Genomic DNA, 13,360 nt, shown 5'->3' with positions numbered 1-13,360 from the left:
ATTTTCCTCAATTAAAGGGCACCTACAAAAAAAATCCTACAGCTAACATCAAACTTTATAGTGAAAGATTAAGAAAAAAGCTACAATGTCCACTCTTACCATTTCCTCCAAGCATTGTATTGAAGGTGAGACAGTGCAATAAGGCTCTTCTCTCTCCCAGAAAAGGGCATATACAGGAGAAAGGAAGATACAAAATTCTATTTGCAGATGGCATGACTGTGTATGTAGAAAATGTTTTATAATCCACCAAAAAGCTATTAGAACTAATAAGTGAGTTTGGCAACGTTGCAGGATACAGTGTCAATACACAAAATTCAATTATATTTCTATAGACTAGTAATCAAGAATTTCAACTTGACATTAAGAAAATAATACTCTTTATAATAGCATCTAAAAACATAAAATCTTAGGGATAAATATCCCTGGTGGTTGAGTGGCTAGGATTTGGCACTTTCATAAAATCTCAGGGACAAATATAACAAAATATGTACAAGATTTGTATGCTGAAAACATAAGTTGAATACAGCAGTATACTTCAAAAACACTTCAGCATACATATTAAATAAAGTTTAATATTTGTTTACAACATTTTTAGGCAAAATTTACTTCCACTGAAATGCACAAATACTAAGTGCATTGGCTGTCTAGGAGCCTTGCTATACATTTGTTGAGTTCTGACAGGTACATATGTTTAACTCCAACTCTTACCAAGATATAGAACATTGTCACCACCTCACAAGTTCCCTCGTGCCCTTTTCCAGTCAATCTCTGGGCCACCTCCCATTGGCAAGCAGTGTTCCGAATTTTTTTTCCCATAGAATAGCTGTTTTAGAATTTCATATAAAAGGAACTGTAGAGTTCATAGTATTTTGTGTAAGGCTTCTTTCACTCTTGAAGTTCCTTTTTACCAAGGATATATATTGAGCAAATTCAGATACTAAGTCATTTCAAAAGTGTCTGTGTATGCAACAGCTGAACACAGGAATTAACTTCTGGTTTGAATGCACCGGCCAAAAGATGGCATCAGGGATGCCATGGGGAAGTAATTTGGCAGTGAGTAGGCAAGGACCTAGGGAGTCCTCCCAGAAGTAGCCTGGGGGATGGTGGTGGCTTGTGTTATGGTAATAGGTCATAACCGGGATATAAGAGCAGCCAGTTTAGACCTGGGTCTCCAACAGAGACAGGATGGAGAAAGGGGAAAGGATTTGTCTTTTTAAAAACCCAACAAGTCAGATCTCTGAAAGCAAAGCCTGGGGATATTTGCAAATTTTGCATCTCTAAATACTTCTGAAGTAGAAAATGGGAGGCAATAAGTGATATTTTGTAAAATGCCCTGGGCCTAGAACTCCATAGACACAATCTCATTTGATTCTCACAAGTGATCCATGAGGCAGCCATGATATTCCTCCATTTTAGAGATGAGGTAGTGAGACTCTTCTTAATACTGGCTATTTTATGATGGAAAAATTATTTTTTCCCTTTAGAATTACATACTTCAAATTTGTGTGGTTGAATGACTTGCTTTGGGTCACTCAGATATCAATTTTATAGTCAGGATATAAATCTCAGTTGTGTCCATTTTATGAAGCAAAAGTTACTTTTATCTAACTCTAAAGGTGAGACAACTGCAATTTTGGTGGCTGAGTATCTTGTTCAAGGTTACTAAGCTAACAACTACTGGAGCCAGTGCTGTAGAGTTTCAAGGAATTATAATTGTTATATTTTTAAATGATTTACCTAGCTATCTCCTCTCAAAGACAATAATGAAGGTTACCCACCCAAGAACCAAGTCCTTACCTGCACTGTCAGCTTCCTGGGTTTCCAAGTGTTGCCAGGTGCCAAGCTGCTGTCCTCGAGGGTACTGTGCTGAGGATTATGATAGCAAACTGAACACCGAATGCATTGGTGGTGGTGGCACCGGCAGTTGTAGCAATTTGGCATCATATTTCTCTTTAGCAAGGCAGGGCAGATTTCCCCAGAACAATAAACGCGAGGATCATGGACTAGAGCTCCTTGAACACTGCAGGAGTAAGAGCAGGTCCTGTGGTAATCAAAATCACCACAGTGTAGTGGCTTACAACACACGGAATTTTCTAGACCTTTGCTTGCAAAACATTCTGAGTAAGTGGGAGTTTCTGACTGAAGGGGTGACATGGAATGATATGATTGGTCTGTGGCATGATATGGTTGGTCTGCGGAATGATATGATTGGTCCATGGGATGGCGCCTCAATTCCCTATAGCTGGAGCTCATTGGCTGGAAGTTTTGGTCTATAGGTTTTGGTCTCTGGGTAAAAGTCTTGTTGCTATGAGTGGTTAAACCTGGCAAATGAGATGTAGACAAGGATTTGCTACTCTCTTCAAAGAACTTTCTTCTGTCTGCAAAAGGCAAGAGGATGGCATCCTCCCCAGCTTGAGCAGTAGAAGCCTTCAATTCCTTGTTGTCACCTGGGTTGGAAGGGCCTTCCATGCCTACTGCCACAAGTGGCTGTGAATTATGCTCTGGAGACCATCTCCAATGACCTCCATGGACTCCACAGTGAGCATGTGCTTTCTCAGGGTCTGAGGAGGATGGGTCAGGTGCTTTCCACCAGGTGTTCAGCCCCAAAGAGGACTGGCCAGGCCTCTGGCCAGGGCTTATTCGTCCCTCTAAGCCTGTCCTAGATTCATGGCTCTCAGGGGCTTGGCTGAGGCACTCGGAAGACCTAGCTCTGAGCATCATGCTTTTGTTGAAGAGCTTGTCTCTGGTGCTGGGAGGTTTTTTACATGAAGATAGAAGACATGTGTTAGAGGCAGTGAGTGGAGGACTTTCTGGGGGCTCCTGGGTCTCTTCCACTGGCTCCTTAGTGTCACACAGCTGTGACAAGGGACCCTTGCTTTTCTGGAGCTGGGCCTTCCTCCTCTGAATTTCGTTACGCAGATTGGTAGCAAAACGCTCACTCTTCCGCCGGTTTTGGATCGAGCGGCCCCGGGTCCCTCCACTTCGCCTTCCAGCCATCCGGCTGCACTCCTTGGGCTCACTGTCCCCTTCTTCACCTGCCTCTGTGCCACCAGCTACTTTAGTGGTTGAAGAACAGTCCCTGGCTTGTTGAACAAGGGAGCCAGAGGCAGAGGGTTGCTGGTTGGCCAATTCACTACCTGCTCTGCTTGTTCTGTTTAGGTCCAGGAAATCTTTTTCTGAGGGGTGTCCATCAGCCTCTCCATGTGGGGGACTGCTTTGGCTCTGGTGTCCCAAAACTAAAGACCTGTCATCCACTTGTCTGGTCTTTCTTTCTTTGCTGGACTGGTCATGGGTTCCTCCTGTAGGGGGGCATGGACTTTTCTTCCCTTTGTGGCTGCTGTGCAAAGGGGACAGAGTCCACTGGTGCCCATCCTGTCCGGGTGGGAGCTCCATCCCTTTGCTGCCCCTGGTATCAAGGTGCATATGCTGCAGGTGGGATGCCAGCAGCTGTTCAGGGGCACTATGGCGATGCCCTGTGGGTCCTATGAGATATGGAGGTCTGCCAAAAGAAGCCTTCACTAGCTCTGCAGAAGCCTCATTGAGTGGGTTGGAATTCATGCTGGAAGCTTTGTCACAGGCTTTTGGGGATCCAACAGCTTTGGTTGGGGTCTGCATCAGTAGATGCTCAGAGCCCTGTTGGCTGGATTCAGGAGGCTGACTGAACTCACAGTTCTGATGGCCCTCACTTGTCACTTGGTCATGCCCACTGAGGCAACAGAACCTATTAGGGTTTCTTGTGGGTAGCACAGTTTCTAAGCTCAGTTTCTCCTTCTGTGGCAAGGCGACCACAGGCTCAGATGCCCTGCGCTGCTCTCCATTGAGGAGTTGGGCTCTGGAGGCCTGAAGGCTGTCCCGCCTCACTGGAGGTTGTGGTGGGCCCCTGACTGCTTTGGCAGGCCCTGACTGGTATCCCTCCTGTGGACGGGAAGACATCTGAGAGCTGGGGGTCAGGTGGCCCCCACTGGTGCGCCGACTACCTCCTGAGGTCTCAGCCACATTAGGCCGGCCACTGGGGGCCTTAGTTGGCCCTGGGCCTTGCATGATGCAGTCTGTAGAGGCTGGCTCCTCTGGCCTGAGGGAAAGGGCACAGTCAGAAGCATTTGAGCTGGCCGAGAAGGAGCTGTAGGCTGAGTCACGCTGGTTAGGGTACATGTTCTGGTCAATAGGCAACAGATGGCTCTCATAGGTGGCTTGGCCTGGTTGCTCCAGGCTCTCCATGCTGCCAATGGAGCTGCTTTTCTCGGTGCTGCAATGCCGGGAGAGTGGACACCACTGCACACACACGTCACTGTAAGACACAGGGCATACTGGTTAGTTAGCGAAGTCATGGCCAGCCCTACTATAGGAGAGGGCAGGCCAGCCCAGAGGTACCCATGCCACAAATGAGAGGAGGGTAGGCAAAAAAAAAAAAAAAAAAGGAAAGAAAGGGAAACAGGGAAGAAGATGGACACTGGGGTGCCTCAGGGGCTGAGTAAAATGGGACACAAGATGATATATGGAAAAAAGATGGGGAAACACCCCAAAGACTAAAAGTGGGAGAACTCTATGGGGGTTATCCTCTATTTCCCTGACATTAGCAAGTCTGAAATTGCTTCTAGGCTGTCCCTGTCCCTAGGAAGTCAGCATGTGGCTCCCTGCCAAAAGAGACAATCACAGAATATCAGCATTAGAGAAGGGCCCTAAAGGGCTGATTCAATTGTAGCCAGACCATTTCGTAAATAAGTCAGTGATTCTCAAACTTGAGCATGTGCATCAGAATCACATGGAGGGCTTGTTAAAACATGGGTCACTCGTCCTCATCCTAGAGTTTTAGGTCTCGGTGAATCCTGAGAATTTATACTTCCAACAACTTCCCAAGTGCTGCTGGTGCTGCTGGGACTGCTTGCTCATCTAGCAATCACACTTTTGAGAACCGCTGGTGTAAAGCAAGCCCAGCAAAGGGAAGTGATTTTGAGGTGGCGATTTACTCAAGAACACCCAGCTCTAACTACTGGCACAGACAGGGCTGTAATTCAGGCGTTCCCCTATTCTTTTCTTGATAATAGCAATCCTGACTATTTACTGAGGACGTACAATGTGCCGGTCACTTTACAAGGTTTCATTTCAAGCTGAAAAGGACAGATCTTTTTTTTTTTTCTTTTCCAACCTTTATTTTAGATTCCGGAGGTACACGTACAGGTTTGTTACAAAGGTGTAACACATGATGCTGAGGTGTGGAGTACAATTGAACTCATCACCTGGGAAGTGAGCAGAGTACCCAACAGGTAGTTTTTCAACCCTTGTCCCACCTCCTTTCTCCCCGCTTTTGTATTCCCCAGTGTCTATTGTTCCCATCTTTATGGGACAGATTATTATCTACACTTTACAATGGAAGAATCTTAAGCTTAGAGAGGTAAAGTAAACTGACAAACTCACTAAGCTGCTAAAGAAGCACAGCTGGAATTTGAATCAGGCCTGAGTCCAGTGTCTTAGCGCTACTGCCATATGGTCTTTTAAATAGGAATAATAGTAATAGCTACATCAGAGGGTTGATGTGTAGATGAAAGCAGATAGTAAATGTAAAGTCCTTACCACAGCCCAGGTACCTAGCAAGGGTTCAATACATGGCAGCTGCTACTATCTTGATTATTAGTTTTTGTCATCAGGATCCTCTCTAATACTAGTATTGATAGTATAGGGGTCTCTGCCCACACACGCCTCCCCCAACTCCCACAGCAAAGCTAAACCTGGAAGACCAAGGGAAGGGCTAGGATCAGATGCAATCTTCAGTTTTAAGTACCATTTCCCACACACAAAGCCAAACTGAGCCAAGTCATGCCAGTAACTCCCTTTGACTAGAACCCCAGAGGTTGCAGGCTGCTCTCAGAAAGGCCATAGTCTAGAAAGCCAGAGTTGAACTGTGGCAGCAGCCCATGAGGCCCTCAGGTCAGCTTCTGCTCATTCTTGCTCCCTGCCTTGCCCCTTAGTCAGTCAGCTCACTTGTTCTCTGGGCAAAGAATCCATCAATTTCTTGTTGGCAAGGGAACCTGCTACCCACTCCACCACTATTCCTGCTGAAAAGAACAAAAACAAAAACAAATCCTCACTCAAACAGGAGCCAAGCTCAAGAATGTCAAAGTATGTTTCTGCATATTCTTCCAGAACAAAACTGCCTCTGCCCTGAGCCCTTGGTTTCCAAATAAAGTCACCGAATTGGGGTAAACTCAACCCTTAGTTTCTCTGAACCTGCAACAGAAATCCCTTCTTGGAGGGAAGCTCTTGTGGAAGGGAAAAGGCAGTGAAGGGCAGCACCTTTGCTGGCTCTCAGCCTGAACAAAACGTTGTCTGCCTCTTGGGCAATTGTTTCAACAATGGTTATTCAGGAAGGTCCCTATTTTGAAGGCTTTGGCTATGTGACAGAGGTAATAAAGACCGGATAAGGGCACCAGTGAGTTGCCATTGATAGAAAGGCAGGCCAGAACTGAGCCCTGGGGTCCTCCTACATTAAGAGACAGGAGAATGAAAGGAATTAGGAAAAGAGATACGGAGAATGAACAGCTAGTGAAATAGGATGAAAAGCAGGACAGTGTGGTGTCTTGTAAGCCCAATGAAGTATTTCAAGGAAACATTGTCCAGAAGGAAAGGGACTAGCCCAAAATCACAGAGAGTTAGCAAGAGACTAGGACTTGAACTCAGGTACTCTGGACTCCCACTTTCCTTTACCTTATAGTACTTGAGGCTCTAACATCCAACAGGGACTAGAGCAGAGGAGGAGGAGTGTCCAAGTTGTCTACCCTCCAGCCTGTCTTGAGGGGAGGGCTCTAGACTCACCTTGTATTGCAGCCGGAATGCCAGGACAAGCTGAAGGCTTCAGAAGGGAAATGCATGGTGGTGGCTGCTTCAGGGCATCCCTCCAGCAGCTTGGCCACATGCCATGAGTGCGGCCTACTGACAGGGGCGTTCCTCCTACAGCAAGAAAGGGACAGGAAGTGGGCTTAAGGAACCAGAGCTGAAATCACTTCCCAGGCAGCTTCCGCCCCACCCCCTCTTTTCCTTCAGTAAAGTAGAACATCTTGCAAGGAACTGGTGTGGGAATCTTAGTGGCCCTCCTGAGCTCCTCGTTCTCAAGTCTCCTTCATTCTGGAGATATGGAATGTCAGCTTCATAGGGCTGCTTTGTTCACAAGAGTATCCTGAGCACATATCACAGTGCCGGACACATAGTAGATGTTCAATAAATATTTGTGGAATAAATGAGTGCTGCTGCCCAATGAACAGTGAGCACATCCTCACTTCTCTTTGAGAAAGAAAATCGATCTGGTCAATCTTCCCATTTTTCTCTGAGAAAGGAATGGGCAAGTGATTGAAAAGTTTGAACAGGTCAACACTGGGCTGTCAATTCTCCAATTTTTAGCCATTCATTGAATAAGCATTTGTTGTATGTTTACTGTGTGTCCTCTACGTGTAACTCTGGGATTACAGAGATGAATCCAATACAGTCTTTGCTTTCGAGAGCTTACAGACTAATAGGAGAGACAGAGCTGGTTCAAACAAAGCATGGGATAGGTATTGACAGAGTGAAAGATAAGATGGTTACAGAGGTGAGACACCTGAGTTGGTAGGCAAAGTGGTGGCAGGAAGCCCCAACTCCTGTGAGGGAAGATAGAACAAAGTGGTGAATGCACCATGTTAGGCTGACAGAGAAGACTGGCTGCTCAGCAGGTCAGGGGTATATAAAGGGAAATAGGCCTGAGGCCACGGCCCTGAATGCAGCCACAACTTTTGCACTGACTGCCACATACAGGACCCATCCCTGTCTCCTGGCATACTTTGCATGAGCGGTTGCCACCCTTGCAAGTGGGGAAGAGTAGTGTGGTGAAGAGTACATGTGGGGCATGGATAATGCCAGGAGATAAAAAGGTGATTGATGGGAGGGAGAATGACAGAAGGAGGGAGAGTAGAGAGAGAATGGAGAGACAGAGATGCTGGAAGTGCCAGGCAAATGATAGAGATAAGAAGGAGAGGTGATAGAAGGAAAATAAATGACAGAAAAAGAGAAAACTCTGAGAAAGATTGTAGAGAAATATATAGTAGAGAGAAATGGATGATAGAGAAAGAGATGAATGGCAGAGTAAAAGAAACACGATAAATAAGTAGATGACACAGAAGTAAATAGATAAATTCTTTTCATCAATTTATTCATATTTACTGTGCCAGGGTCCAGACTAGGCACTGGTAGTACAGGGTTGAATAGGATAAGGGCCCCTGCCTTCAACAAGCTGGCTATATCATGAGATAAAGCAGCTCTCTACCTCCCAGGAGCATTCATGGTCACACTCAAGCTGGAGGATTCCATCCTAGCTGGAAATGCCCCTCACCCCAGCAGAAGCATAGAAGAGCTCAGTAGTACAAGGCTCTAGAGGGCTAAGGCCTAAAAAGATACTGGGGAAAACAAGGATTGAGTGGTAATAGGCCAGACACAGACCAGGAGGTATAAGAGGAAGGGCAGGAGAAGCTGTTTGTCAAAGGCCAGGAAGTAGAGCCACAGGTCAGCAACAGTGGCTAAGATTTAAGCGGAGGAAAGCCAGGTGAAGCCCCTAGCTTTGTAATCACATTGTGCTATTATTGATTTCAGAGTGCCCAGAGTGGGGGCTGAAGGCACAAGGAGACCTTGGGGGCTATGCGTGCTCTGGAGTCCTACACACAAAGCCACACTGCCGGGAAATCTCTCCAGCTGCTGCTACCAGGTAGTTATCCGGTCAACAACTATTTGTCAAGGATCTACCAGTAGTAGTACTATGTACCTTGGGTATCTACTATGTCCTGCGCTTTTAGGCACTGAGGATATAGTGGAGAACAGGGTATCCTTCCTATTTCAAGCCTTTTTCCATATTTAGGATTCTGGAGTTCTGGGTTTAAAGTGAGGGCAGTCAGCCTTGGTGTCACCTTCTCCCTAACCATCCAATCCCACACTGAGTTCTACTGACTCTTTTTTTTATGATGTTTCTCTGGCCCTGGTTTGCTCGCTCGCTCTCTCTCTCTCTCTCTCTCCCTACCCCCCCTCCATTTTCACTATGGCCATTAGACAGAACCACAGCTCTTCTCCCAGAACCCACCACCAGCAGCTCCTGTTCTAGTCCAGGCCTTGAAACTTTATGCCCCAAATACTGCAGAAGTCTGTCAGCCTGTCTCCCTTGTTCTACCTCCAGTCGCCGCTTTTAGGTCATATCATGTTAAACGCCACCTGAATTGGGGTACTCTCCTATTCAAGAATCTTCACTGGCTCCCTATTTCTTACTCTGTCCCACATCAAACGTAAACTAGATCAGAGTTTCAAAGTCTTCAATAAGCTATCTTTACCCATCAGCTCAATCTCTCATGTCTCTGCTCCAATCACACCCTGCAACCAGCTCTGTCCCTTCCTGATTCTGTGCCTTTGCTGTTGATATTCCTGTCGATCTAACACAGGCTCTGGGGTCAGACCACCTTTGTTTGAATCCCAGCTCTACCACTCATTAGCTCTGTTGCTTTAGACAGGTGACTTCACTTCTCAGAGCCCTAGTTTTCATGGCGGTAAAACGTGGATAATAGTACCAAATGGGATTGTTGAAAGATCAAATGAGACAATGCAAGTGCTTTGAATCAGGCCTGGCAAGGCCTCGACCAATCATAGTTATGACTATGACTGTTCCCTCTGCCTGGAATGCCCCCTCTCCTTTTGTTAACCTAAATCCTACCTGTTCTTCAAGGTACTGCTCAAGTACCATCTCCTCCAGGAAGCTTGTTCAGGGTAATCTAGCCCTCACAAATGGGTCCATAATAATATGATATTTGATATTGCCCATCATCATTTCATGTGTGTCAGTCTCATCTCACCAACTATACCAAGCCAGTAGGCAATGGGTGAAAAATGAGTGAGACAGATGTAGGTTCAAATCCCCTCTGCCACTTTAGATGTGTGTATCTGTAAGTTGCTTAACCCATCTGAACTTTAGTTTTCTTATCTGAGAAAGGAAACAATAATTCCTATCTGGCTAGGTGACTGTAGGGATTAGAGATAGTATTCTCAAAGCATCTGGGACACAGCCTGATGCACAGCAAGTGGTCAGTAAGTAGCAGGTACTATAATAATGGTTATTAGCTCAGACTTGTACCTTTTGATGGCTCAGGAGTACCCACACCTAGGGTACTGTCCACTGTTGAGGTTCTACTATACCACTACCTTGCCACACTGTGAAACATACCTTACAAAGACTCTTACTATTTTTTTTTTTTTGAGACTGAGTCTCATTCTTGTCGCCAAGCCTGGAGTGCAATGGCACGATCTCGGCTGACTGCAATCTCCGCCTCCCTGGTTCAAGCAATTCCTGCCTCAGCCTCCTGAGTAGCTAGGATTACAGGCATGTGCCACCATGCCTGGCTAATTTTGTATTTTTAGTAGAGATGGGGTTTCACCAGGTTGGCCAGGTTCATCTCGAACTCCTGACCTCAGGTGATCCACCCGCTTCGGCCTCCCAAAGTGCTGGGATTACAGGCGTGAGCCACCACACCTGGCTGGCCCCTTACTCTTTCTAGGGTCTCTCCAGGAGTAGGAAACAATCCCAAAGTAGACAGAAGAGGGAAGTGGGGGCTTTTAGGACACAGAGAAAACTAAAGGCTGGAAGAATAAAAATCCAAACAGAGGAAGCTGGAGCCAGAGCTAGAGCCTTCTAACCCTAGTTTGGGACAGGAGAATAAACTACCTATATGGTCTGCTATTTGGCCTATTATTAGTTTGGAATAGCCCTAGACTTGAAGTCAGTGCACACTTGCATTCAAATTGTAGTTGTGTGGCCACGGGCAAGTCACTTCTGCGAGTTGCAGATTTTTTATCTGCAAAATGGGGAAGATGACCATCTGTTTTTCATGAGTTATGTTTTGGATTAAATGCAGTCCCATGTGTGAAATCAATCAGCATAGTGCCTGACATACTGTATAAACTTAAAGAAAACACACAGCAAGGACCACTTCTTGAACATTTAAGATGTGCCAGGCACTAAGCATTTCACATGCATTAACTGATTTAATCATCGCTCTCACCTTATGTGAAACAGTTTTATTATTGTTATTATTATTAAGAAAAGGCCTCTCTGGCTCTGTTGCCCAGGTTGGAGTGCAATGGCACACTCATAGCTCACTGCAACCTCAAACTCCTGGGCATAAGCTATCCTTCTATCTCAGCCTCCTGAGTAGCTAGGACTACAGGCTACAGGTGCATGCTACCATGCCCGGCTAATTTTTTTGTATTTTCTGTAGAGATGAGGTTTCACCATGTTGGCCAGGCTGGTCTTGAACTCCTGGCCTCAAGCAATCTTCCTGCCTGAGCCTCCCAAAGTGCTGGGATTACAGGCATGAGCCACTATGTCTAGCTGGTAAAAGTTATTATCCCCACTTTACAAATGGAGAACCAGAGATACATAAAGCTTAAGTGATTTGCCAAGAGCACATAGCTAATAACCAGCAGAATTGGGAATGAAACTCAGATCCTCCAGTTTTTTCCTAGGATACCACACGGCCCCTCCTCTCCAAGGAAGAGTCTGTCTGAAAAAGCCTGTATTCCTGAGGTTTCCCATAGCAATTCCCTCAAGAAGCAGTCAGCAAAGGGAGGTCTCATTAGTCCTAGAGCTGAAACCATTCCCTCCATAGGCAGTGGGGAGAGAGAGGAGGAGAAACAAACAGAAAAGTAAGAAAATGCCTACGACCAACCATGCAGCTCTAGGCCAAGATGTGAAGGCAGTGACCCCAGTGCTTGCCTTTCTCCTAAGGCTGGCTCAGGCACTATCAATAAGCACACACCACATCCCAGCCTTCATTGCTCCAAAATGCTTTTCTTAGGAAGCAAAAAGAAAGAGATATTGAAGAAAGCAAGCAAGAGGGGGAAGAGTGGCAGCAGCCATGGCTACTGGCTGTACCTACCATGGAAGTTGCCCAGGGTGGAGAGATGGCTTGGGAGACAGCGGGGTATCCGGCTAGCTCAGACTCTCGTTGACAAACCCTCCAGCCAGCGTCCTCCCTTAGCTGGGACCCATCTGCCCTCCAGTTAAGACCTTCTGGGGCGAGGGACCATCAGCCCAAGATGTTGAGTGTGATCCAAGGGGCTCAGGCACAGTCAATTTCCAGTTCTAAGAACAGGAAGGAGTAGCACTGAAGGCAAGGTATGACCATCAGCCTGGATGGACCTAGATATGGCCACAGCCTTAGGGAACGAAAGCCAGTGTCAAGAGCTGGATAGGAGTGAAGACGCTGCTCCAGGAACCAACCAGCACCCTGGTGGCAAAGGGAAGGATGAAAGGCACTTCCAGCAGCATAAACAGCCCCCCGCTCCCTACTCCAACCTCCTCTGAGCCCCGGCCCACCCCCTCGGCAGCTCAGAGGCCAATAAGGAAGCTGGGCCCCCAGCCACTGCTAGAACTCAGGAAAGGAGCAAGGAAATGATGTTTGGGAAAGATAAAGCGGGTGTCTAAAAAGAATTTTTAAAAATACACGTAAGTGAGAGAGAAAAATACCCCAGACACATACACTTAAAAGAATTCCTGTGCTTCCTGGACTGAGTTGACCCCACCCAGCCATCTCTGCAGGTCCTCTGGGCCCCAGAAAAGTACAGATAAGCCAGGACCAGCAGCCTCCAGGTCCAGAGGAGTAGCACTCCAGCTGATTTTATGCAGCTGGGGGCAAGTGACTGAGAGATTTTCCAAGGTGAAGGTCCTGGTGAGATACGAAGGCTCACAAACATTTTCAGATGTATTTACAGGGGTCTGCACTTCCTGTGGGGACTTGAGCAGATCCAAAGAAAACCCAATTTTACACCAGAGACTTCAACTCCAGAAAAGGTGCCCATTAGCAATGCTGGAAATGTGGTGTTTGGGGTCAGTGTCCCTGGATCTGCCATGAATTCACTCTGACCTCTGGCAACTTACTCCCACTCTCTGGGCTTCTGTTTCCTCCCTGTAAAATAAAACATTGAATTCAATCATCACAAATGACCCTTCCCGCTCCAGCATGCTATGACGTAGTAGTCCTAGGCCCTAGGCTGAAGTTCCAAATGATGCCCTAAGTGATTAGCACAGTAGCCAGAATCCAGAGCAGCCCTATGTGGATTTGTTGTACCCCCTAAGCCTAGGCTCAGGCACCAGGATTTAATTTATCTTGGGGAATTAGAGTCAGGGTTTTCCTTCATTAACACTCCTAATTCCCTATTCCAGTTTCCCTTGGCCTCTGGCCTCAATTCCAGTAATTTCTGGCTCCTGAGAGGGCTTATGCAAACTCCCTTAGGACATGAAGTATGCTAGGGCCTTTCCTCTCTGGGGAAATCATGCCTGGAGGCCCCTTCCCCTTTCTTCCCT

At 46.5% G+C, this 13,360-nt stretch overlaps 1 protein-coding gene across 1 annotated transcript in view; it reads right to left on the bottom strand.

Annotated features, from left to right (window-relative positions):
* The window catches only part of SHROOM4 (shroom family member 4), a 49,421-nt gene extending 37,112 nt beyond the window's left edge, over positions 1–12,309 (bottom strand). Inside the window, exons 1-3 of the mRNA XM_030807438.1 lie at positions 11,934–12,309; positions 6,811–6,945; positions 1,798–4,288 (exon numbers count right to left, since the gene is read on the bottom strand). Of these exons, the coding sequence (XP_030663298.1) occupies positions 1,798–4,288; positions 6,811–6,866 (2,547 nt within the window). The 5' untranslated portion in view covers positions 6,867–6,945; positions 11,934–12,309. The remainder of the gene's footprint in view (positions 1–1,797; positions 4,289–6,810; positions 6,946–11,933) is intronic.
* Positions 12,310–13,360: the final 1,051 nt, after the last annotated feature.

Source organism: Nomascus leucogenys, chromosome X (genome assembly GCF_006542625.1).
Source record: "Nomascus leucogenys isolate Asia chromosome X, Asia_NLE_v1, whole genome shotgun sequence".
Classification (NCBI taxonomy): domain Eukaryota; kingdom Metazoa; phylum Chordata; class Mammalia; order Primates; family Hylobatidae; genus Nomascus; species Nomascus leucogenys.
Note: the sequence above shows the minus strand (reverse complement) of the source record. Positions and strands in the feature narration are given on the sequence as shown.